We start from the raw sequence: 24,057 nt of genomic DNA, 5'->3' as shown, positions 1-24,057 counted from the left end.
TAAGATGGCAAAAGATGACACGCTGTGGCGACCCCTAACGGGACAAGCCGAAAGGAAAAGAAGAAGAAGAAAGAAAATGGCTAAACATTATTACTGAAATGTATTTTCATAATTATTGTCTAATACAATCATAAAAAAATGAGAGGAAGACCAAAGAGAAGGTTTATGGATGTGGTGAGGGAAGACATGAGGGCAGTTGGGGTTCGAGAGGAAGAGGCAGGAGGTAGGCTAAGATGGAAAAAGATGACACGCTGTGGCGACCCCTAACGGGACAAGCCGAAAGGAAAAGAAGAAGATTGTCCTATACAATCATCTTCATACTGTATAGGTCAATGGTTGAAAAAGGGTTGAAGGCGTTACTTTACAATGACTGTCGATGGATGGATAGCCAAATACTTTATTCATCCTGAAAGTGAAATTATATTTGCCATCTTTATAACGCACTTGCTAGCTATATAAAACCTTTGCATGACTTTTTTTAATGAGTGAACCCTTGGAAACAAAAAAGTTAAGCAGGCAATCTTTGCCGTTTTGCATGCCACCAAAACCACACCCACAGGATGCTCACACTGTCGTAATTTTAAGACCATGATAAATCGCGTCACCTGCATTTATTTTTTTTTTATTATCCCAGTACACAATTTCATCTGATATTGAGAATATGATTTGTTCATAGAAAAGCTGTGGGTGACTTGCAACAGGACGCGAAACGCTTACCGGACTTTACAAGGTGTGTGCAGGCTATAGCTCGTTCACCAATAGTCTAGGTGAGTTGACAGCGCACTTTCTTTTGAAAGTGTCTTTAACAATGATTGAGTACACCAGTGAACATGGTCCAAATACTCACCACTTATTCCATTCCCTCTGAAACTCTTTTAGAAAAGCCGGCGTAAGCGGTTCTCATATCGACTCGAGGCTAACCCCAATCATGCCTTTTGGACCATTTTTGGCATGAAAAACTTTCAGTAATTTAGAAATCTGTATTAACCTGTGTGGGACAGCGTCAATGTGGGCTGACACAGCGGTGTAGTGACATGGGGCCATCACGCCAGTGTTAATGTCAGCCCCAATTCGGTGACAAGTCTTTTCATCTACAAAAAAAAAAGCACTTTTTTGGCAACTTTTGACTAAACATTTTGGTGGCCTACATCTTGGTACATAACCAGTGGTTTTATCTGTTAGTTTTATCGAACAAGCATCTGTCTTTCAAGGACAATCCACAATATCTACTCCACTGGACCACGTCCAGGCAGAGGAGCAGCTTCAGCATTAGGCTGCTCTAACGCCCCTGCTACACCACTCGGGCCAAACTGAGGGATTCCTTCCTCTCTCATGCCGTATGGCTTCTTAATTCCACTTAACAGGCTCAACTCTGTACTGTCAATATCCATCTAGCTACTATGAAAAAGACATCTTTGTAAATGGCGTATTAGCATCTTGGGATACAAGACCTCTGAAGAGTTCGGTCCATAGGAGAGTTGTTGCAGCACGGTCAGTGATGGACTTGAGGTCTGTCTCCTGCTCCACAGCATTAACATATTCTGTATTTGGAGGGAGACATTTAAAAACACGTACTGAATGCAGAAATACAGTATATATGAAAATTAGCTGGTTGAAGAACTCACTGAAACCACTGCGCTGCACTCCGACGCGAAAGGGACGTACACTGGTGCAGCCCAGCGTGGCTGTAAAAACAAAAATTGTTTCCTGTGTCAAATTGATTTTGTACCCAAGAAAACCAAATTCAAATAAGGGAATACCTGGCTTAGAGTAGCAGTAGAGGAGACGCAGCCCCAGTGAAGCAGACATCTGAAAGTCATTTTTAATAAGAGTAAGGCTGTGTGTAGGATTATTTACTCATTCACTATTCTGTAATGACTTCAGGGATTTTTTTTTTTATAATGGACTGTACAATTGACTCATCTGCCAAATGACATTGTTTCAAGAGACTTTTCAGTTGCACCGTTATGTTGGTCCTGTCGTATAATTACAGAGTACCAGTTCAACACCAGTATATTGTTTTATGATGAGTGTATGTTACAAAATAAATACACACAAAGCACTTTATATTCATCAATGTTGTGATGATGTTGCCGTACTTATGTTCAAGATGTTTACACATCAGAACTCGTGAATTTGTCATACCGAAAACCAAAGAATAACTCCTGAAATGGAAAACCCTCCATCCATTTTCTTTGCCGCTTATCCTCACAAGGGTCACAAGGAGTGCTGGAGCCTAACCATTTTCCTTTATTTAGGACAACAAATCATGGTTGTATATTGCTTTTGTAGTACATCAGTTGCTCACGACTTTTCAAGATGGATTGTGACATACACTGAGGGAAAAAAGTAGGGGCTAACCTATATCCACTACAAATTCAAATAGCCCTATAAAATGGCAAATTCATGATATAGTGGATAAGGAATGTTTCAGTAAAAAAGCAGATCATTGCATATTTGTGGTTTGGTAACCACAATTCACTTATTCGCAGACTTTTTGGCCAGCATGCACTCCATTAGGTGTGGAAACCCGCCTTCATTTTTTTTTTAAACCCAAATCCCGAGTCTTCCATGTTTTGTTTTTTTACTCCAATCTGCCCTTATTTGCACTTTTTTTCTAAGAGTGTCACTTATTTTTAGACTTTTGCTATTGTTGATGTGACTATCTCCGCTGTATTCCAATTTAAATCCTAACAGGAAATTAGACATAACTATGCAGTGTGGCATAAAGTTCCAGGACTGTTGTCACAATTTACTACATTTCAAACCCACACTACGAGTTTCTCCTTTCAATGTTGATCAAAAGGACAACAAGCACATCTCAGAGGAGATTCTCCGGATCGAGTAGCAGCAAAAAGTGGTTGCAAGACAACTCGTGCCTGCTGCATCATGACATGATTACAATGCCCTGATCAACAATTCCTGACCGAGAACCATTACCAAGCTTTAAGAACTTCCCTACTCGTGATTGCCCCCCCCCCATCCCTTTCCCAAACTCAAGGTCAATGTGACCCATCCTTACTTAATATGTATACAACATCAAAAGGGCCATGACAGCCGAGGAGGACTCTGTAAAAAATCCTTGCAGGAGTGTATGAAGGCAGGACATAGAAGACTGGGAAAGTGCATGAGACTCCAGAAACATAACTTTGAGGGGAAAATCTAAATACACGAGTCCTGGAACCATACTGACACTTCATATTTTCACTCCAGCGGCCGTTACCGGAGCGCCACCTGCAAAGTACACGCTGATTTTAAACTAAAACTGTCACATTAATTGTCGGAAGAATGGGTAGCATTCGCGTTTTATATTTCTTGCGTAATGCCAGCCACAGCATTGGAACAATCAATGATGATGCATTCTGTATATAACTTTTTAGCTTAATAATTTGCCCCATTAGTTACGCAATGAAAACCTCGTGTCGACAAAGTTACGAAAACGCACTTGCAAATCAAGCAACCGTGCGAATATTGACTTCACCATTGTTTAATAAAAATAATTAGGAGCGGTCCAGTTAAGTGAAAGCAGTTTGAGGTAATAATAGGAGAGCGCTCCCGACGTTTAATAGCTGATTTGAAATCTCACAGGTTAGCATAGACGCTAATTTAGCAAAATAGAGGGCACGGTGAAAGCATTGTTCGTCCCCTTTATTATTGTAGGGCAAAAGAGTCACTCGCTAATTTTTTATGTTGACCTCATAATGGACAACCGACAACTCAATTTGTTGAAGTTGACCTTTGAATAGTCTTACCTCTGCCAGCCTTGATCGAGCTCCGAGCGGAAAACAACGCTAACAGTCATGCGCAGTTAGGGCGTAGACGCATTCAATAAACCTCGGTGATTTTTGTTTCATAGGGGACCCAGCAATTTTAAAAAAGAAAAAGAAAGAAAAACACATTTTTCAAAGCTTCCTGTAAATTGCCTATTGGTTGCTTTCCAGTTTCGAAGGAAATATTTTCTGCAAAAGCAGCTTTTTTTCTTAAACCCAGTGCATTGTTACTCACGCTGATGTCATGGTGAATGTGTCATCTTCCAGCAACAGCTCACCCCAAAACAAGTTTATTTTCCATAAAAGAGCACATGGTTCAGCTACAGAGAAGTTGATTTGAGGCAACACAATGCGTCAGTCACAGTGGGAGATGGCAGCAGTAGAGAGAAGGGGAGGCGTCAATGAGGAAGCGGTTCATTTTCCACCACGGCACCTTCAATTCAGTGACTTTCAATGATGAAACAGGACGTAGACGCGAGAAGGTAATACCTTTGGAAATAATGTGAAGTTGTTGAAGATTACATCTAGAAAGTTGACTGTTTTTCAAGCTTTTCAGTGCAGCATCAAATCAGTGTCATTATTTCTTGATGTCATCTTCCAGCAAACTTCTGAGGTCATCGAGTCGTGCAGCTCCAAAGATGGTCACTGATCAGGACAGTTCTAGATCTGAGGCGGGGTCAGAGATAAGTCCTGACCATGAGACGGACCGTTTTGGGTTCATCGTGCCCAGTGGAGCTGAAGCTGGGTGAGCACTTCCTCCTATGAGATTGCGGGGAGCCTCACTTCTGATTCGTGCTTAGAGATTTGGATAAAGGTTGCTCATGAGTTTTATTTTAAAACACTGAAATTCAGGGTAGCACAGTTGGCTAGTGTTGAACACGTCTGCTTCACACTTCTGAGTTTTATGTTTGAATCTTAGCTCCAATATGCATATGATGGGCTTTTTTTTTTCTTTAGGTACTGTATACTTCCCCCCAGAATCCCAAAACATCCATGTTAGGTTCATTCATAAATGATCCATGTAAGTGATGGGCAAAATGAATGAGTGCTCATTTGAAATTCAGATGTTTTCCACTTGAGTGACTAACATGATTACCAGCATAATATTTTCTTTACATTTTTACATACACAGTTACTGACTATAAAAGACAATCGGCCTACAGAAATACGATGAAATATGCGTTGTAGAACATGGAAATAAGAAACTTAGAGGTCAAGTAAGCTGACAGGTGAAACTGCAGTTGAACTTGAACACACTATTTGTACTTTGTATTTGGTTCCACACGCCTCTGGTTTACACCCCAACCTGTTACCACGGCGGCATCACATCGTGTGGTTTTCCTGTTTCCTGTGCTCCTCCTGCCACACACAAAGCATACACACAAACCCTGCCCGGATTAACTCTACTCTGCACAACTTCTTACTGCTGACATTGTGTACAATACTGTACTTCCTTAGTTTAACTTTAATGCAGTGATTCCCAACGAGTGTGCTGTATGGCACATTAGTTTTCCGTGAGAGATCAACAAGTCCATTCATCCATCCATTTTGTTAGCCGCTTAGCCTCACTAGGGTCGCGAGAATGCTGGTGCCTATCCCAGCTCTCAATGGGCAGGAGGCAGGGTACACCCCGAACTGTTTGCCAGCCAATTGCATGGCACATGGAGACAGAAAACAGTCGCACTCATAAACAGCAATTTAGAGTCTCCAATTAATGTTGCATGTTTTTGGGATATGGGAGGAAACCTGAGTGCCCGGAGAAAAACCACACAGGTACGGGGAGAACATGCAAACTCCACACAGGCGGGGGCCAGGATTGAACCCGGGTCCTCAGAACTGTGGGGCCAAGACTCTGCAGCTGCGTCATCGTGCCGCCCTCAACAGAAGTCCTATGGGAAATTCTCAAAGTTAACTTTGTGGGTTACAAAAGGACTTATTTCCTACAAATAATTTCTATTTGTTCCTCTATCTATGCCAGTTGATGTGTAGTAACAGGCAGACCAATTAAATGCTCCACCACTCTGTCTCTTTGCCACGAGATGGCAAGCAAGCTATGTTTCCACTTTTTGTGATGCTGTTCTTTGGTGGCATTCCATGAGATTTTTTTTTCTTCCGTGTAAAATATATGCCTTGCTCTATAAAAGGTTGTAAAACACTGGGACTGTAGCTGTGAACAATAGTATATTTACATATAAGTATGAAGAAAACATTCCAATCACAGCCTATATAAGAAGGTTATAAGTGTCATAAAGTAGGAAAAAATTAGAATCAACTGATAATAGCAGGGATAAATAGTCCACAAATTGTTCCCCATTGTTTTCTTCCTCCGTGATGTTCTAGACATCATGACGGTAGCAATTTAGGGGTGCTCAAGGAGCAATGGTGGTCCATATTTGTCTAAGAAGTTGAATTTATGTATATTTAAACTGGTAGTTATTTCAAGTTATAGCAATCTGTTTTTGGAGTGAATGGTAGATAACTAAATGCATCTTGAAAATTAACACGCCCCCATTGGTGTGACTGGCAGAAGTGGAGAGCAAATTCACTGCAGAGCCACTGTGTGTCACGAACGAGGCTCGAAGGCAGACCCAAATGCACGACTCGTCCTCGCCCCATGCCTTGATCAGAGCTGTGGATTGTGCTCCTTGAGCCACGGGCTCCCCAAGATAACATCGCTGATACGTGAGTCGAAAACGTGGAAGCTAATGTGGTCCGCGTGAGCGGCCGGAAAGACCATACGAAAAGTCTGAGTGTGGTGCGTTACCCGGCTGAGGAACTTGCCGTTAGCGGCATAGGCGTTACGAAGCCGCTGGGTAGGGAAGGTCGCTGCACCCAACGCCTCGACCACGCCGGGATTTATCAGGTTAGCATCCGACCCGGAGTCGACGAACACAGTCACAGTACATGAACGAGAGTCTGTTCCCAGGGTGAGGTACAGAAGCGACCGTCCTGACTCTGCCGCGGTATACCGCACACTCACCGGAGTGGAGATCTTGATGTCAGAGCGCTTTGGTCGAATCGGACAGAGTGCGATTAAGTGTCCCAGACGACCCCAGTAGAAACAGCACCTCTCCCATCGACGGCGCAGGCGCTTCTCCACCGAGAACCTCCACCTGCGTGGGTTCAACCGTGGAAGGCACCGTGGACGGCCTGGCAGCAACCGAACTGGACACCTCCGTCTCCCCCTCGGGCATAGCGTCTATTTGCCCCTGCATGACCAATCGCTGGTCGACCTTGAGGGCCAACGCTATGAGAGCGTCCAGCGAAGAAGGGAGATCCACGGCGATGAGAAGACCGCGGATCTGTGGAGAGAGCCCCTGGAAAAAGGCGTCATGCAGGGCGTCCTCGTTCCAACAGCTCTCAGCCGCGCGATCCGGAACTCGATGGCGTATTCCGAGACGCAGGGACAACCCTGGCGGAGCGTCATGAGTGAAGCCGCCGCCCTACGTTACGGCGCCGCATACTGAAACACCTGGGTGAGTGTGCAGACGAATGACGTCCAGGAACGGCAGGTCTCTGAGTTGCAACTCCATTCCGCCGTGGCCCATGCCTCCGCCCTTCCCGTCATCTGGGAAATGACGAAGGCGATTCTGGAGCGGTCCGTGTGGAAGGCGGACGCCTGCAACTCGAAATGTAGGTCGCACTGGGCGAGGAAAGGCTTGACATTCCCTGAGTCGTCTGAGAATCATTCTGGTCGGGAGAGCAGGGTTATACAGGCACGGGGAAGCTCCGTGGCGAGTGGTACGGGCGGAACTGATTCTACAGGCGGAGTGGCCACCGCCGGCGTGGCAGCCGCGCAAGCCTGGGAGGCTAACAACGGCTCCAGCTGGGCGCAGATCTCACGCAGCCTCTGATTGGTTACCTGGAGAGCAGCCTCCTGCTCAACCAGGCATCTGGCTTGGACTTGTAGTGAACGGCGGATGGGTTCTGAGTCGGCTGGGTCCATATTGTAGCCAGATCGTTCTCTCACGAACGAGGCTCGAGGGCAGGCCCAAATGCACGACTCAAGAGGCAGGCAGGCAGTACAAAGGAGGTCTTTATTTGTTACGAGGTCGGTTACCAGCAAGTCAGTCCAAACGAACAGAAGTACTAGTAGCAGGCTTACAAGGGTGTTCAGGGGACAGGCGAGGGTCGGTACACAGAAGGCAGAAGTCAGGCAAACGGGATTGCGGGAACGAGGCATCAAAGGCAACGATCTATAAATACTGAGAGTCATTAGGGTTCATGAGTTGCAGGTTTGTGAGTGGTGATTGCCTGTCCCCGCCCAGCTTGGCTGGGCGCTAGGAGCATGACAGTGTGGACAAAGGAATGTGCTAGACCACAAAGTAGCAGAATGTAGTCATATTTAAAATGTTATGGTGTGTACTTTTTAGGGAATGGCAAAAAATGTTTACTAGCGTGACCAAAATGTGGGCAGACCAAAATTTAGGTGAACATCCAGTATTTGTTCAGAAAACAAGCCTAAAATTACCATTGAGTCTATTTTGGAGAGTTTTTTTTTCATGTCATGTCTATGTCCAGAACTATGAAATAAAAATTAGTGTGACATTTTGGTCTGTGGTGGCATCGTGGAGCAACTGGCTAGAGCGTTACCCTCACAAATGACCCCTCCGTACAGGGCACTTAACCACGCCTCCTGAAGTTACGTCACCCCACGTGTGCTAACCTCAGACAAACTATTAGCAAAAAATTGCGGCGCAGGAAGAAAAGACTTGAGCGAAATTGTCCGATTTACTAGCTGATTTCTCACTCGCATTCTTAGCGAATAGTGAAATATCGTTGAAAAGCAGACAGCAGGGCTTCAAGTATTTCAGCAAGGGATATTTCAATGGTATTTACATGCATATCGACGTAGAAACCATTGATATTAGCGCCAGATCTTTCCGGAGTCAGAGGAAGACCGAGAAGCCACATAATATAATATATTATAACCCAAAGACGAATTCGTCATTGACAGTTTCCTATTTTCGTGTTACATATCACACTTGTGTGCAGAATCTGTATGTGTATCTGTATAGCCGTTTGTGAACCGCCGTAAGGAAAAGAAGGTGAGGCTTGATTTACGAGTTGTTTCTCTCGTTTTCTTTGTGTAACGTCACGCGCTCCCCTCAATAAATTATTCTTGAATGAGTGCCGAACCTACGCAAGTCCCGACCGAGTACGACAATCACTACTTTAGTGTCCTCAAACATCCTTCCTTCAGTCTTGGTGTCTCGGTGCACGTCAAAGGCTTTTAGGACTCGCTAGTCCAGTTTAGCTTAGCTCGGGAGCCGCCGAACAGAGACACGTTTGTGCAGTCAGATCATCGCAAAATATCGCTCAACACAGATCAAGTGTGTCAATCATTCACATGTAGCTATGTCATGCAAGCGAAGAACTGCTAATTCATTTATATGAGACATGTATTGAAAATCAAATATAGGGCATACCTTTGTGCAAAGTCTGGTTTAGCCTAGCTCCCTAGCCGCCGAACAGAGACACGTTTGTGCAGTCAGATCATCGCAAAATATCGCTCAACACAGATCAAGTGTGTCAATCATTCACACGTAGCTATGTTATCCAAGCGAAGAACTGCTAATTCATTTATATGAGACATGTATTGAAAATCAAATATAGGGCATACCTTCGTGCAAACAAAGTCCGGTTTAGCTTAGCTCCCTAGCCGCCTAACAGAGACACGTTTGTGCAGTCAGATTATTGCAAAATATCGCTCAACACAGATCAAGTGTCATTCACACGTAGCTAATTTATGCAAGCGAAGAACTGCTAATTCATTTATATGATTTATATGTATTGAAAATCAAATATAGGGCTTACCTTCATGCAAACATATCTGTTCCAGTTGATTTTAGATGGATTCAGTTGATGATGCGGTCTTCCACAAAGTTTGATCCATCGAAGACATTTTTCGTACTGGGTCTTCGGTTTTGGAAAGGGTACGAATTGAACTCCACCAACTAGCCTTTCAGGATACCTGTCGTCACTATTACAAAGTCCGTGACTACACCTCTTAACCATATCTATTGTTAAAGAACCCAAATACGTGATAAAACGCTAACAAAAGCTATACTGGACCATGCAACGTTGTCTGAGGGAACGGCGGGTGCAAAAAAGGGGGCGTGGTTTATGCAGATCTCTGGCCTCTGATTGGTCAACGACGCGGATGACGCAATTTTTACGGAGGGGTCAATTCTGAGGACTGGGGTTCAAATCCCGGCCCTCCCCATTCCTTTGTGGGTTTTCTCCGGGCACTCCCACATCCCAAAGGCACGCATTCATTGGAGACTCTAAATTGTCCGTAGGTGTGAATGTGAGAGCAGATAGTTGTTTGTTTCTATGTGCCAAGCGATTGGCTGGCAACCAGTTCAGGGTATACCCTGCCTCCATCTCAAAGATAGCTGCGATTGGCTCCAGCACTCCCACGACCCTTCTGAGGATAAGCGGCTTGGAAAATCGATGGATGGATGGATGGATGGATGTTGGTGTGTGCTGGTTTGTCTGCGAAACACTAAGAAGAATCAAGTAAAAGTGGTGCTTGACATACATGTTTAATTAGTTCTGACCACAGTCAAAACTCATAATGCTTGTATCTCAAATCACTTTTTTTTACCCATTGAAATTAATAGTATTTCCATTATTATGTAACATAATTGTCCAAATTTTTAATATTTTCGTGAAACATGAAAAAAATGTAACAAACAAGGAGAATCCAGTTACCACAATGGCTTTGCTATTAGTCTAACAAGATTATATTTCATAAACACATAAATTAATGGCATATGTCAGTGATGAAAGACCTCCGGATTTTCCCGGAATTCCGAATTTTGCAATTTTCATGAAAATAGCTCCGGAAATTTGAGGAAAAATAGCCTAAAATTAATCGGGGCATTAGTTGACAACATTGGACGAACATGCGTTTGAGTTCGTTGTTTTGCTTTCACGAGCGTAGCCATGTTGAGGCACTAACACTCGTAACAGTAACGCCTATCCCCTCGCATTCTCTCGAGACGTCGTTTATTTCGTGTGGTCTTGACATTAATTTACGTTTTTATTTCATAAACGTTGTGAACTAAACGGGCATGCTCCAGAACAACCGGTATTCACCCGGAAACAGGAAATGCAAATTAACCGTACTGAGCAAGTACAAAAGTGCATATTCAGAACTGCTTCACGTAATGCCAAGTGCATTTAGGTCGACAGTCATCAACATCATGAGGCATGTCAAAGGAAATTCAGTTACACCAGGGGTGGTCATTGCGTCCATTCTAAAAAAAAAAAAAACAAAAAAAAAAAAACAGACTTTCATCCACCTTGTCGCTTGATGCAGGTGTGGCCAATACCTCGAGCGCATGCACATGAAGGCGCGTTCGAGCAAGTCCGCCTCCGACTTACGGCAGTCCCGTGGTGCGTGAGCCCCCCCTCCACACAACAATCAGTCACGAATGCCGACAGGAATGTTTCTTCCAATGTATCGCGAGCTTGTTGCCACTAACGCCGATTATGTTGAACTAAACTTTAAGCATTTTCAGAACATAGCGGGTATAGGCTGTTCGTATTTATTCCTTGACAGGCCAGTGCATTTAACTTTTCTTCAGATAGTTTGTCAGATCAAGAATTTTCATTGATGAAAAATTTTAAATACCATTTTCTATCATGTTCTACTAATATCAGTTGAAATTGGAAATGATCATTTCTGAGTTTTATATTTTAGTTTTACATTTTAGTTATGTATTTGTTTATTTTGTTTTTAATTTACAGTTAGGTTATATTAATCCAGTAAGTTATTTTAAGGCCATCCCTAATCACACCTGCAACTTTATCTTTGAGCATGATTGACCACACCCGTACATTTTTCAAATGTGAGTGACTGTTTGTGTGTGAATATATATATATATTATATATATATATATATATATATAATATATATATATATATATATATTAAAGGCAGCTGATTATACTATTAGTATTACTAGATCTATATCTAAGATAGTGAGCAATGTTGTCGAGTGTATCAATACAATGCAACGTCACAAGTTTGAGACTTAAACGTTAATAGTAATTACTACAGATCAACTTCTTTAACATGTTTTGCTGTACGGTGTAGAAATTCTAGGATATATTTTCTTGTAGATTCTATATCTATACTATAATATGTATAATGTGTGTTTTAGATGTCTTTTTAGTGAATAGTTCACTGAATTCATTTGTCTTGAGATAAGATGGCATATTTTAAGCATATTTTAATGACAAATGTGATTTTGTGCTATGTAGTGATAGGGGCATGAGGAACATGAAAATCTGGGCTTGGCCCTTGGGGAACTTCTGCCCAATTTTTTTTGGTCGGGACTTGGAAATTTTCCTTTCAAGTTTTGTCTGAATTTTGTTCACAGATATCGCCAGAATGCACCACAGCCATCCATTTTTTAAATAATTTCCCGGGGGAGGGGGCATACCCCCGGACTCCCCTAGTGCTTACTAATATATAAACAGAATTTAATGGGTTAAACAGTTTGACTTGTTTTCTTGCTTCAATTCAGTCGACATTGTACTGCTCCCTCCGGTGTACGCACCTTGGGCACCGAGGGGCAGCATAATACAGACGTGGAAATGCTGTACATGTTGCTGCCCAAAACAGCACGCTAAGCCAGTCACGTCTCATCTTAATGGAGCTAAGGCAAATATTGTACAATAGAAAAATGGGAAAAACGGCACATCAACAATTAGGAATGTCATTAAATAGTGGATACATGAATTACTATCTATACTTCCAACCATCCAATAGAAGATTTATTTGTTCTCTCTGTCACTATTCCTCACTGGCATAAATAGATGAATGAAGATACATTATTTCTTGTTACTTAAAGATCCACTGACAGCCATATATACATTTTGCAATAGATATTGTTATGAAAACTACATGTAATATTATTCACTTCAATGTCTCCACGAAAAAAAATGAGCAGAGAGCGTGTCATCTATGCGCAAAGTTGTGGTCTCACTCGACATCACAGTGGTGGCCATATTGCCTGGAACATCAATTGCAGAAGTCATTCTGGGACAGTCTGTCATGATCCTGCAGCTCCAGCTTGGGCTGTGCGGGTGGCCACGCGGTTGCGCTGATTGGGAGGCGCACACCTGCACCTCATGCAGGCTGTTTATCCGGTGTATTTATATGACCCCGATGACGACTGGTCGGCGCCAGTTCGTTGAGCTTCATGTCCCGTTCGAGTACTCCCGTATCCCTGATCGACAAGCCGTGTGTACCGACCTTCGCCTGTTCTCCAACCAACCCCATAAGCCTGACTCCTTTGACACTTATGCCTGCTTTGATCGTTCTCCCGTGTATCGACTCATGCCTGCCTGCTCACCTACTCTCTTTGGCCGACGTTCCAACTAGCGCTGCTGCACCTGACTGCCTGCCCGATCCCCGACCACGAAATAATAAACGTTTCTCCCCGAACTACCTTGCATCGTCCGAGTCCTGCATTTGGGTCCTACTCCCGTTCCGATGGGTCGTGACAGAACGAATTGGCCTAAACAGGACCCAGCAGGAAAGACCCGCCGTCGCCGGGAACGACGCAAGGTAGACCGTCTGCCGGAGGACCAAGCCTGTCCGATCTGCGTAGGCTCCTTGACGTCCTCTGCTTCCGTGTCTTACGCACCGGCAGCGAGGTATGAATACGTCCCGAACACGACCCGTCCGGCTCCTCATATTCTTCTAGACTCTGACTTTTCGGAATATGAGGAAGACTTTGATTTGTATGACCGGCTGCCTGAGTACGACTACGATGATTTTGATTATGAATCTCTTTGCCCGGTCTTTCATCCCAGTCAGTTTGTTTCACCTCCCCGCGTTTCCAGCACCCGAGCGTCTTCGCCCGGTAGGTCCAAGTACACCAATCCGTATGAGGGAACCCGCTTGGCCATCTACCCGGGACCTCCGCGTGGCGGCCAGAGGAGACGCCCCGGCCGGGCGCTCCTTTGTGCCTCCCGCTGCGCAGCAACTAAGACACCGTCCTCCCACTCCTCGCCGGCAACGGCGAAACCAGCAGACCCGCAGCTGGTGGCGAAGCTTCCAGCCCAGAGGGAGGAGGAGCAGCCAAATCACGAGGTGTTCTGCCGCGAAATGCGGGCGCAGATGGAGCGACAGAGCGCCGAATTGGCAGCTCTCACGGCCCAGGTCCGGCAAGGATTGGCGAACCAGCTGAGCTACGCTGACGTCGCAATTGCGACGGACTCGCTGCTGACGCAGGTTCACGTGGCAGTTGGAACTGACCCGCTCCCGAGACACGCCCACGTGTCAGTTTCGACTGACTTTCTGCCTACTCTCGTTCACGTCGCCGTGGAAACGGACCCGCCACCTGGCCAAGCGCACGCTGCAGTGGGAACGGACCCGCCACCTGGCCAAGCGCACGCTGCAGTGGGAACGGACCCGCCACTTGGCTAAGCGCACGCTGCAGTGGGAACGGACCCATCACCTCGCCAAGCGCACGTCGAGGTTTTGCTGTTCCGAGCAGAGCTCACGCAGCAGTTGGAACTGACCCGTTCCCGAGACACGCCCACGTGTCAGTTTCGACGGACTTGTTACGGACTCATGCTCACGCGGCAGTTGGAAATGACCCGCTCCCGAAAGACGCCCACGTGTCAGTTTCGACTGACTCCCTGCCGACTCTCGTTCACGTCGCCCTGGAAACGGACCCGCCACGCCCACGTTGCTGTTTCAATGCGATGGTGCCACCGCCTTCTCACGTTTCTGTCCGGGAAGGAGTGGCGACGTCGCCGCCGCCTTCTCACATTCCTGTCCGGGAGTACCAGCAGCGACCGGTCCGCGGCCGTCCCACGCCCTTGTCTCGACGGCGACAGGAGCTGGGGAGTTCTGTGGAGCCACCCCAGAGCTGGAGATACTTCGGGATGGCTGTGATTGTGGCGGTCATGGCTCTGGTCCTTCTCTCCATCATCCTCGGCGCTCCTAATGGCTCCCAGCCACTTCATGAGCTGCCCTCATTGGGGATCAATCCACGGCTGCCTCCTGACCAAGCCTCGGTGGCGACCAGTCCCTGGTCGTCTCGCAACCACGGCGTGGGAGGTTCTCGTCCGGAGCGGTTGCCTGCCTCGGTCTGGTTCCTGCTTCGCCGTTTGGTTCCTCAGAGGTCGTCCGCCCGAATCGCTCCGTGGGGTCCCTGGTGCTTGGGGTCCGGGTCGTCCTCCTGACCTGTCCACCCGGACGCCTTGCGTTTGGTGGCCTGGATGGGGTTCTGGGGGGGCGTGCCCTCCTCCGGACCCCCCTTCCGCCCACCCCTGCCTGTGTTAATTATTGTCTGTTTCTTTCGTTTAGGCACGTCTGGGAGCTGTGCCTTTGAGGGGGGGTACTGTCATGATCCTGCAGCTCCAGCCTGGGCTGTGCGGGTGCCCGCGCGGTTGCGCTGATTGGGAGGCGCACACCTGCGCCTCATGCAGGCTGATTATCCGGTGTATTTATATGACCCCGATGACGACTGGTCCGCGCCAGTTCGTTGAGCTTCATGTCCCGTTCGAGTACTCCCATATCCCTGATCGACAACCCGTGTGTACTGACCTTCGCCTGTTCTCCGACCAACCCCGTAAGCCTGACTCCTTTGACAGTTATGCCTGCTTTGATCGTTCTCTCGTGTACTGACTCATGCCTGCCCGCTCACCTGCTCTCTTCGACCGACATTCCAACTACCGCTGCTGCACCTGACTGCCTGCCCGATCCCCGACCACGAAATAATAAACGTTTCTCCCCGAACTACCTTGCATCGTCAGAGTCCTGCATTTGGGTCCTACTCCCGTTCCGATGGGTCGTGACACAGTCGCTATTGAGAAGACATGCCACCTGCTATGGGAGAGAACTAGAGATTTTCGGATTTTTCTGATGCCCCTTCTGAGACTGAAAGCTCATTTCGAAGAATCGAGTGAAGGGGATTTAATCTAAATTCACATATAGCATATACTATAAAATGTGAGACAAATTAGTCCCCCACAACTATTATTTTTTTTTTTTACCAGCTCTCTACACACATACCTGTCATTTAGAACCCACAACGCTCTCGTCCTTTGCACCTGTACAATCCATTTTTCACGACGAACCGGGTATTTTGTAAAAGTGTGATGAGAGAAACCATCCTTATGACTGTTTGAGCAAAATCCAGCAATACCGGAATTTTGGCTAACACGCAGGGGGAAAAAAAGCTACTTTCCTGCCGTTAAAACAGGTATAAACACACAAACCTGTCAGTGTGGGCGTCTGCAAAAAATATCACTTCCTGGTTCTTCTCCAACACAAATTCCTTGAGAGGATTTTCATGGCGGGAGATGCAATAATCCATTTACGACAACATCCTGACGAGTGGTGAAAAAATGGATGGGTCCATTCCAGCTGACTTTTTTTTTAATTAAAAATATACTAAAATTATGTTTTACGTATCAGTGGACTTTTAAAATTTTATAATTTCCCATGGTACATCTGCAAAGCACTCAGGGAACCCTAATGTGCCACAGCACACTGGTTGCGAATCACTCCACTAAGCAACAGTAATAATAGTCATAGGATAAGAAATGTGCCGTATTGTTATAGATTATCCATCTTCATGTTTTGCTCAACCATTTGTGTTCACATGTTCATTGCTTAAAAGTGTCAGAACATTGCGACACTGATGCTTTTCATTAGCCCGTCTTTGTTATCATGCATCGTTTGTTAGCAATAAATGAAACAGACTTACCAAAAAAGTCAAAGCCATGAGTTATTTTTAATACAGAATTCGTAATTCTCTGTGTTCTGTTTGGGAGGAACAATATACAGTACAGTTTTAACCCTCTTTTTTTTCTTGGAAGAATTGTTCACAATCTTTTGCACGATTAGCATGGTTGATTCTTCTGGAGTTAGTTTTCACTGCAGCCGTACACCACTCGTATCTAAAATTTCTGCCCTCAAATTGAAGCAAAAAAAATTGATTGTGCCACTTGTATCCTAAGGCATCATTGTATTGAATTTGTTCTGCAAGGTGGTGTGATTAAAAACCACTGATGTAGAAATGATGCCCTCGCATGTTCCTAAAAGTCCAATCAGATTACTCAGATATCATCCCTACAGCACTCACAGCCTCCCGAGGGCATTGTTGGGCTAGAGTGTGATGTTTTGCCATAATATTTTGTGATCATGTGCTATTTAACAGGATAGCATTTTGTGCAATTTGTGAGTGAAGTGAAATCTCCACTGCTTGTTTGTCATCAGGATTGTGGGCCCAGAACCTCAACTAGTCAGACAGAGGGAGGCCAAGTGGATAAACATCATGGGCCAATGGCAGAGCATCTTGTTAAAAAAGACTAACATGGTGTGTGGTGTGATTAAATTCTCCAAATGATCGTGATGAATGACCATCATGCTTATCTTTGCTCTTCTTATGTAAAGTTAAAATGTTGACTGGATAATAGCCATCCAAAGAATATCATCTATGAAACATGCGACATCTCTGCAGGTCAAAGTGCAATGTCAGAAAGGCATCCCAACTTCGCTCAGAGCAAAGTGTTGGCCTTTGTTGTGTGGTGCAACCAACAGGATGAACCACAACAAGCAACTTTTCCAGGTATTAAAAAGAACCTTACAAAACCGGACAACTCAAAGTGAAAGCCGAATAGTCAGGAATGATTTTCATGGGGAATCCTTGAAATTGTCATAAAACATTGATTAGATGGTTGAGCTCAAAATGCTAAGAAATTTAGCATCATGGTTTGCTCATGACAGTGGTTTTCAACCACTTTTACACCAAAATACTACCTCAAAAAACACAGCTGTCCAAGTACCACCATAATAATGACCAACCTTAAAATACAGTAGCATCCTGCGCCTACAGAAGATACTGTGAATCAAAAAAACCCAACAAAAAACAGAGGTTTTATTCCATCCATTCATTATCTGAGCCACTGATCCTCACAAGGGTCACGGGAGTGCTGGACCTTATCCCAGCTATCTACTGTGTATTCAATAAATAAGGAATAATAAATCCATCCATTTAGCCACTTACCATTTAACCACTGAGCCACTTATCATCAAGAGGGTCGCGGGAGTGCTGGACCTTATCCCAGCTATCTACTGGCAGCAGGTGGCGTAAACCCTGTACTAGTTGTCAGCCAATCACAGAGCACGTCAAATCAAATAACCATTGACACAATCACACCTAGGGGCAATTTATCTCTCCAATTAATGCATGTTTATGGCATGTGGGAGGAAACCAGAGTGCCCGGAGAAAACATGCAAACTTCACAAAGGCGGGGCCTGGATTTGAACCTCGGTACTGTGAGACAGACACTCAAACCAGTGGTCCACCATGGCACAAAGGTTTTATTTTATTTAATAATTGTCAATTGCTCAAACAATTGCACAGCTTGAATAACATTTAATTATATTTAATTATAAAAAACTACTCAAATGCATACATAAATTTTCTTTGCTGCTTATCCTCACGAGGGTTGTGGGGAGTACTGGAACCTATCCCAGCTGTCAACGGGCAGGAGGCATGGTACAACTTGAACTGGTTGCCATCCAATCACAAGCCACATATAGACAAACAGCCGCACTCACAATCACACCTAGGGACAATTTAGATTGTCCAATTAATGTTGCATGTTTTTGGAATGTGGGAGGAAACCGGAGTGCCTGGAGGAAACCCATGCAGGCACGGGGAGAAATTGCAAACTCCACAGAAGTGGGTCCGGGATTGAACCCGGGACCTCAGAACTATGAGGCCAACGCTTTACCAGCTGAGCCCCCGTGCCACCCCTACTTCAGTACTTCCATTAAAATGTATTGCACAAAACGTTTTTTTAAAAAAAGATGTGTACCTAAGTGTTTGAAAACAAAAATTTCTAAATGATTCAATTCAAATGTACTGTGCATAACAAACTGAGCCTGCGTATCACCACAGGTTCAGTCCTAAACTTTCAGGTCTAGGATACCTGCTTCCAATGGTGTTGACCTGGAACACAATGCCTGGTGCCACGGTTAAAATGCCTTAACGTTGCAAGTCACATACTTTTATCATTAACTGACTGCATTTTTTTTTTTTTTGCTTTTTTCCCTCCCCTATCAGTCTCTGGACTCAAAGGCTGCTCTGCAAATGTGGGTGGACATTATTAACAAAGATCTGGACCGACAATTTCCTTTCCACGAGATGTTTCTTTCCAAGGATGGACATGGGTACGTGTTCTCTCTCCCAACACAGTGACCGTAAAAACATTAAAGCGGTGGTTCCCCAACTTTTTTTGCAGCACCCATCTCTCTGGAGATGAAATAATCCCCCCCTCCCATGCACAATCTGTATACGCTGATCTTGCAAACATTCCTTGGGAATGATCAACAAAAATAACTCCAATAATCATTACAGCGGTCATTTTCACAGTTGAAAAATGACCAGTGAGTTTACCAAGCCACCCAGAGTAAACACTAACATTTTTCTTCTGCTCAAATTTAACATCTTGAATTCCTGCAGGCAGCATGGTGGCACGGATGGTAAAGCGTTGGCCTTACAGGTCTGAGGTGAGGTGGAGTTTGCATGTTCTCCCCGTGCCTGCGTGGGTTTTCTCCAGGCACTCCGGTTACCTCCCACATCCCAAAAACATGCAACATTAATTGGACACTCTAAATTGCCCCTAGGTGTGTGAGTGCGGGTGTTTGTCTCGATATGCCCTGCGATTGGCTGGCAACCAGTTCAGGGTGTAGCCTGCCTCCTGCCCGTTGACAGTTGGGATAGGCTCCAGCATTCCCCGCAACCCTCTTGAGGATAAGCAGCAAAGAAAATGGATGGATGGATGAATTCCTGCAGTCATTTCAGTACTTTGTGTGTAGCTTGTGCTCTGATGGTAAAATTAGCTCTTAATAATGAAAAGTGTTCATGTCTACCCCTTCTTGTCATAATGCCGGGCACCACACTTTGAAAACCACTGCATTAAAGGATGAAGGTTGGCAGGCACTTTTTTCAGAAACTAATCCTGTCTTGACTGTATTTAGGCAACAAGGTTTGTTCCAGGTGTTAAAAGCCTACACTCAGTACAAGCCAGACGAAGGGTACTGCCAGGCACAAGGGCCAGTGGCTGCTGTTCTCCTGATGAACATGCCAGCAGAGGTAGTCATAATTTTTGGTTAATTAACATGTAGAAGGTTAAATGTGTTTTGGGGACTTATGGAGGCTGACCTTGGCAGGAGGCCTTTTGGTGTCTGGTCCAGATTAGTGAGGAGTACCTCCCAGGATACTACAGTCCTCTACTGGTGAGTTTATGCCACTCGTCTTTCGCTTGCATGAAGCAGAGGGAGGATCGGTAGCACCTCACAGAGGATAATGATGAGAAACACAGAGCAAGGGGCCGCAAACAGAGACAATACAAGCATGCTGAGAAGGAGTAGTTATGAAAATTTGTTACAGCAGGAAAAGGAGTTAAATCTACACACATTTACACTTATTTGATAAAACAAAGGCAGAGTGAAGTCTGGAAGAAGAAAAAAATCTCTTAACGAACTCACTTGACAAACAAGATCACCCATCTGTGCAATGTAAAGAATAAAGACCAGGATTTCAACCTGTTATTAGCAAATGTGCCACTGTGTCTGCTGCAACCGTTGCTGCTGATGCTCCATGGAGACTGTACATCAACGTAACATAAGTAAGTCATAAGTGATGCCTTGAGAGCTCACAGTAGTTAAAAATCACAAGTCATCGGGGTGTAATAGCCAACACGTACCACATAGCACTGCAGAAAGCTGGATATGTTCAGGAATCCTCAGACATTTGATCTGAGTTGCATGTGTTCAGGAGGGAGTCTTGTTCGATGCAACTATGCTGACCTGGGTTTTGAAGAAGACGTGTCCTTCTGCGCACAAACACCTCCAGCGCCACGAAGTGGAGCCTCTGATGTTCGCCACTGACTGGCTGATGTGCTTGTTCACACGCCATCTGCCCTTCAACGCTCTCCTCCGAGTGTGGGACCTGTTTTTCTGCAATGGTAAATCCCTGTCTCATACCAACAAATCACCAAAAAAAGTGCTGAAGACTCACAAGATGGATGCAGTTTCATGGGATTCAAAAGAGCAAAATCTAAAATGACCTTAATGTTCAGTTTTTCTGAATACTCTGAGAAGAATTACACTTGAAAGGGGACATTATGGAAGATGTACCTTTTGATGACTTCCATAGAAATCCTTCTCTGACGTGTCCACTATTCACTAACACTGGGGTTAATTGATAATAGAGTGAACCCTCGCGCTTCACTGAAAATGTTTAGAATTGGCTTGAGATGCAACAAGCTACCAGTAAAATAATGCTTGAAGCTGCTCAAACACTTCAACATAGTTCCTAGGGACTAAGATAACACAAGATGGCACGAATTTCTGACAAGACAACTCAGAGCTGTTTTAAATTATGAAATAAATACATAGTATTTCTATTCTGACAAGAAATGTGAATTTCTGTGGACTTCCCACTATGCTGTACAAGGGGTGCGGGTGCTGCTGCAGGTGGCGGTGGTGTTGGTGCGTCACGTGCTGGGTCGGGCTGACCAGAGGAAGCAGTGCCAGGGCCAGATGGAGACCCTGCAGAGGCTGAGGGATGTCAGGTGTGAAGTCCAAAAAGAGGACGACGACTTCATAGCAGAGGTATCAATACAAAGGAAGGCTTTTACTGTACATTTGGGAAGGCAGGAGGGGAACCATCTTTTCCTATCAGGACATTTCCATTTCAGTTTTTGTGAAGTCCCCCAAGGGCCATGTTGAATTCATGCAAAAATATTCAAAGATCTGACAAATGTTTAAGTATTGTATATTATAAGTGGTTATGAGTAGAATGTAGAGTTGTGAGATCCATCAACTTAATTTTATTGTTCATGTAAATATTTTTCACAGATTGAAAAAGGGTTCAAAGCGCAGTCTTGCTTAAGGAGGCAAAAAGAGGAGCGAGTTTCCAGATGCAATGTCAGTTTTGACAAGTTATTGGCTTTTCAGACCCTTTAGTGACTTTTTTCAAAGAATGTGACGATTGAGCTCAATTCCTGCAAATAAACTGACAGGAGCTGAATTATTTGCATATTGTTTTCCGTATGTCAAGAAAGGAGCCACAACAGAGTGAATTGCGCCAACTTTGCCAAAGACACTACTCCGATTTATATGTCGCGAAAAGTCATTTATCTTTATCATTTACTTTTGACCAAAGGTACGTATGCACTTCCAAACCCAATACATTTTCCTAAGGTTTCCTTTCCTTAACTGTACAACTCTAAATGGGGTAAGAATGTCAAAGAGCCTTTGTCATGTCAAGTTCTCAAACATTTCAAAAATATTTAATTAAGGATGGGGTTTTCATGTTTAAAAACAAGGGACTTTTTTCTCAAAAGGAGAAGTCCTTATTTTCGCATTATCTGCAAAGGGGGAAAAAAGTACTTTCTGTTGAAAGAATAAAGTGAGGAGTCGCTGTAGTGTATGATATCCATTGCCATTAACATTTTTACCTGAACATGAGATGGGAATATTTTCTAATTACAGGTGTGTGCTGTGCCACTTTCCTCCAGTGATCTGGAGAAACAAACCGAGAAGGTGCTGGCAAAGTGGAGAAAAGACAGACCCTCGTCTACTTTTGACCCGAGAGGTCGCTGCCACAGATACCGAGTAGCATGGGAGAGGGCTGAACTCAATCAGGCAGACCTGGAGAGAAAAGAGAGAGAGACAGGCAACCTTTCTGTGCCGCTCACCCGCTCGGCCTCCTGCTTGTCGCTGTCACCGTCGCTCCTTCACAAGAGGTGGAGGAAAGGGGGGGACATCAGAGTACAGAAGGCCAAGAGCGGGGTTTTGAGGCATTGCTCAATTGGTGGAAAGGACTGGAGAAGCTGCAATGACTTGAATTTGCAGGCAAAAAAGGAGGATAATGATAAACAACAAAGACGAGTCTCTGATGAAAAGAAGCAGACAACTGTGCTAAGAGAAATAACCCAAACTCCAGATGGTCAAATTATTCCTCTGACCAAAGATGCTTCTCACCAGGACCCAGAAAAGGATCTTTTAAGTGATGACAGAGACATAGAGGTGGGAAGGAGTCAATTGGAGACAGACCAAGGAGTGGATATAGCTTTAAACAAGGACATAACCTTAGAGTTGGAAGTGAAAAATGTGGTAAAGACAAAAACAACTGATGAAGTTTCAACATCTCAGCACCCAACAAGATCAGAATTGGATGAGGATACATCTAGTGAAGCTGTCAAAAGGCAATACCAGAGGACTGAATCAGTAACAGAAATTAACCCAGAACCCCAGGCTGAAACAAAAATTTTCACCCAAGAAGACGAGGTCGGGGAATACAGAACCACGCAGCAACAAATAGATGACATTCAAAAATATGACAGACGATGCGACACAAACACTACTTTTAAAACCTCACTTCAATGCATCCATCAGATAAGAAGTGAAGCGTGTTGTCTTCGTGATGAGATGCAAAACAACACAATTGAACAAGAAACAACTCATACGGAAATAACCCCCAGCCTGAAACAAGTCTCTGTGAACAGGACTTCCCGCTTTTTTGATGATGCCTGTATCCGCATGTCCTCCAGCTCCCGTGGCTCAAAGTTAACACGACGTCTCTCGCAAGATCTTTTCACCCACCATGGTCAAAGTGTTCGAGACACCCAATCTCCAAACCCAACTACTCATCAGATCGTAGGAGCACAACAAATGCCACTCGAGCCGACTAAGCATTTCAATCTTTTCCGCAGGCAGCCCAAAAAGAATACAAAGAAGAGGGCAGACAAAATCCAAGTCCCCACCATCTTGATCCAAGATTTCAGTGAGGGAACAGGAAAAATAGTTGAGGAGCAGGAGACGGTGAATTCCAGGGAGAAAAGGTGGTGGTGGAAACGTGAGCAAGAAATGAGGGACAAAGAGGAGGAAAGGTTGAGGAGAAAGAGAGAGAAAGAGGTGAAGAAGGATGGAGAGAGAAGGAAACCACAAACAAGGGGGAAAAGTTTTCAGGTGCAGAGAGAGACATTAAAATGCTCCTCTTCTTATGCTGAATCTTACTTTTAATCTATTCTCTTTGCCTAATATCGAAGTTGGATTTGAATGCTCTGAGTCACGTAGTTTAACAATTTTGTTCTATTCTTTGTTTTATTCAAAGAAAATTATTTGCATACAAAACAACCCACAAGTGCTGAATGTTTAGTTTCAACATGATTCCAAACGTTCACAATGTAACAACCCAATAATAATAATAAAAATAAGTTGCCTATTTTGC

At 44.6% G+C, this 24,057-nt stretch overlaps 2 protein-coding genes across 5 annotated transcripts in view; one reads left to right on the top strand and one right to left on the bottom strand.

Annotated features, from left to right (window-relative positions):
• ndufs8b (NADH:ubiquinone oxidoreductase core subunit S8b) overlaps positions 1–4,407 on the bottom strand; it is a 16,174-nt gene extending 11,767 nt beyond the window's left edge. The window contains exons 1-4 of one of the 3 annotated variants that reach the window (XM_061834047.1): positions 4,260–4,407; positions 1,761–1,809; positions 1,626–1,685; positions 1,452–1,541 (exon numbers count right to left, since the gene is read on the bottom strand). In XM_061834047.1, coding sequence (XP_061690031.1) covers positions 1,452–1,541; positions 1,626–1,685; positions 1,761–1,809 — 199 coding nt within the window. In that variant the 5' untranslated portion in view covers positions 4,260–4,407. Of the gene's footprint in view, positions 1–1,451; positions 1,542–1,625; positions 1,686–1,760; positions 1,810–3,752; positions 3,864–4,005; positions 4,146–4,259 lie in introns of those variants that run through there. The other 2 variants (XM_061834046.1, XM_061834045.1) reach the window with 2 other exon arrangements.
• Positions 4,112–24,051, top strand: tbc1d10c (TBC1 domain family, member 10C). Of its 2 annotated transcripts, none has more exons than XM_061834028.1 (10): positions 4,112–4,252; positions 4,372–4,515; positions 17,025–17,124; positions 17,269–17,376; positions 18,880–18,986; positions 19,797–19,911; positions 19,989–20,054; positions 20,596–20,785; positions 21,277–21,434; positions 22,317–24,051. In XM_061834028.1, exons 1-10 carry the CDS (start codon positions 4,224–4,226, stop codon positions 23,847–23,849), a joined length of 2,550 nt encoding a protein of 849 aa, XP_061690012.1. In that variant the 5' UTR covers positions 4,112–4,223; the 3' UTR covers positions 23,850–24,051. The 2 variants fall into 2 exon arrangements, with proteins under 2 accessions (XP_061690012.1, XP_061690013.1); XM_061834029.1 differs by lacking the exon at positions 4,112–4,252 and adding an exon at positions 15,108–15,372 and having other exon boundaries at positions 4,379–4,515.
• The last annotated feature ends 6 nt before the right edge of the window (positions 24,052–24,057 follow it).

This window comes from Syngnathoides biaculeatus, chromosome 11, assembly GCF_019802595.1.
Source record: "Syngnathoides biaculeatus isolate LvHL_M chromosome 11, ASM1980259v1, whole genome shotgun sequence".
NCBI lineage: Eukaryota > Metazoa > Chordata > Actinopteri > Syngnathiformes > Syngnathidae > Syngnathoides > Syngnathoides biaculeatus.
Note: the sequence above shows the minus strand (reverse complement) of the source record. Positions and strands in the feature narration are given on the sequence as shown.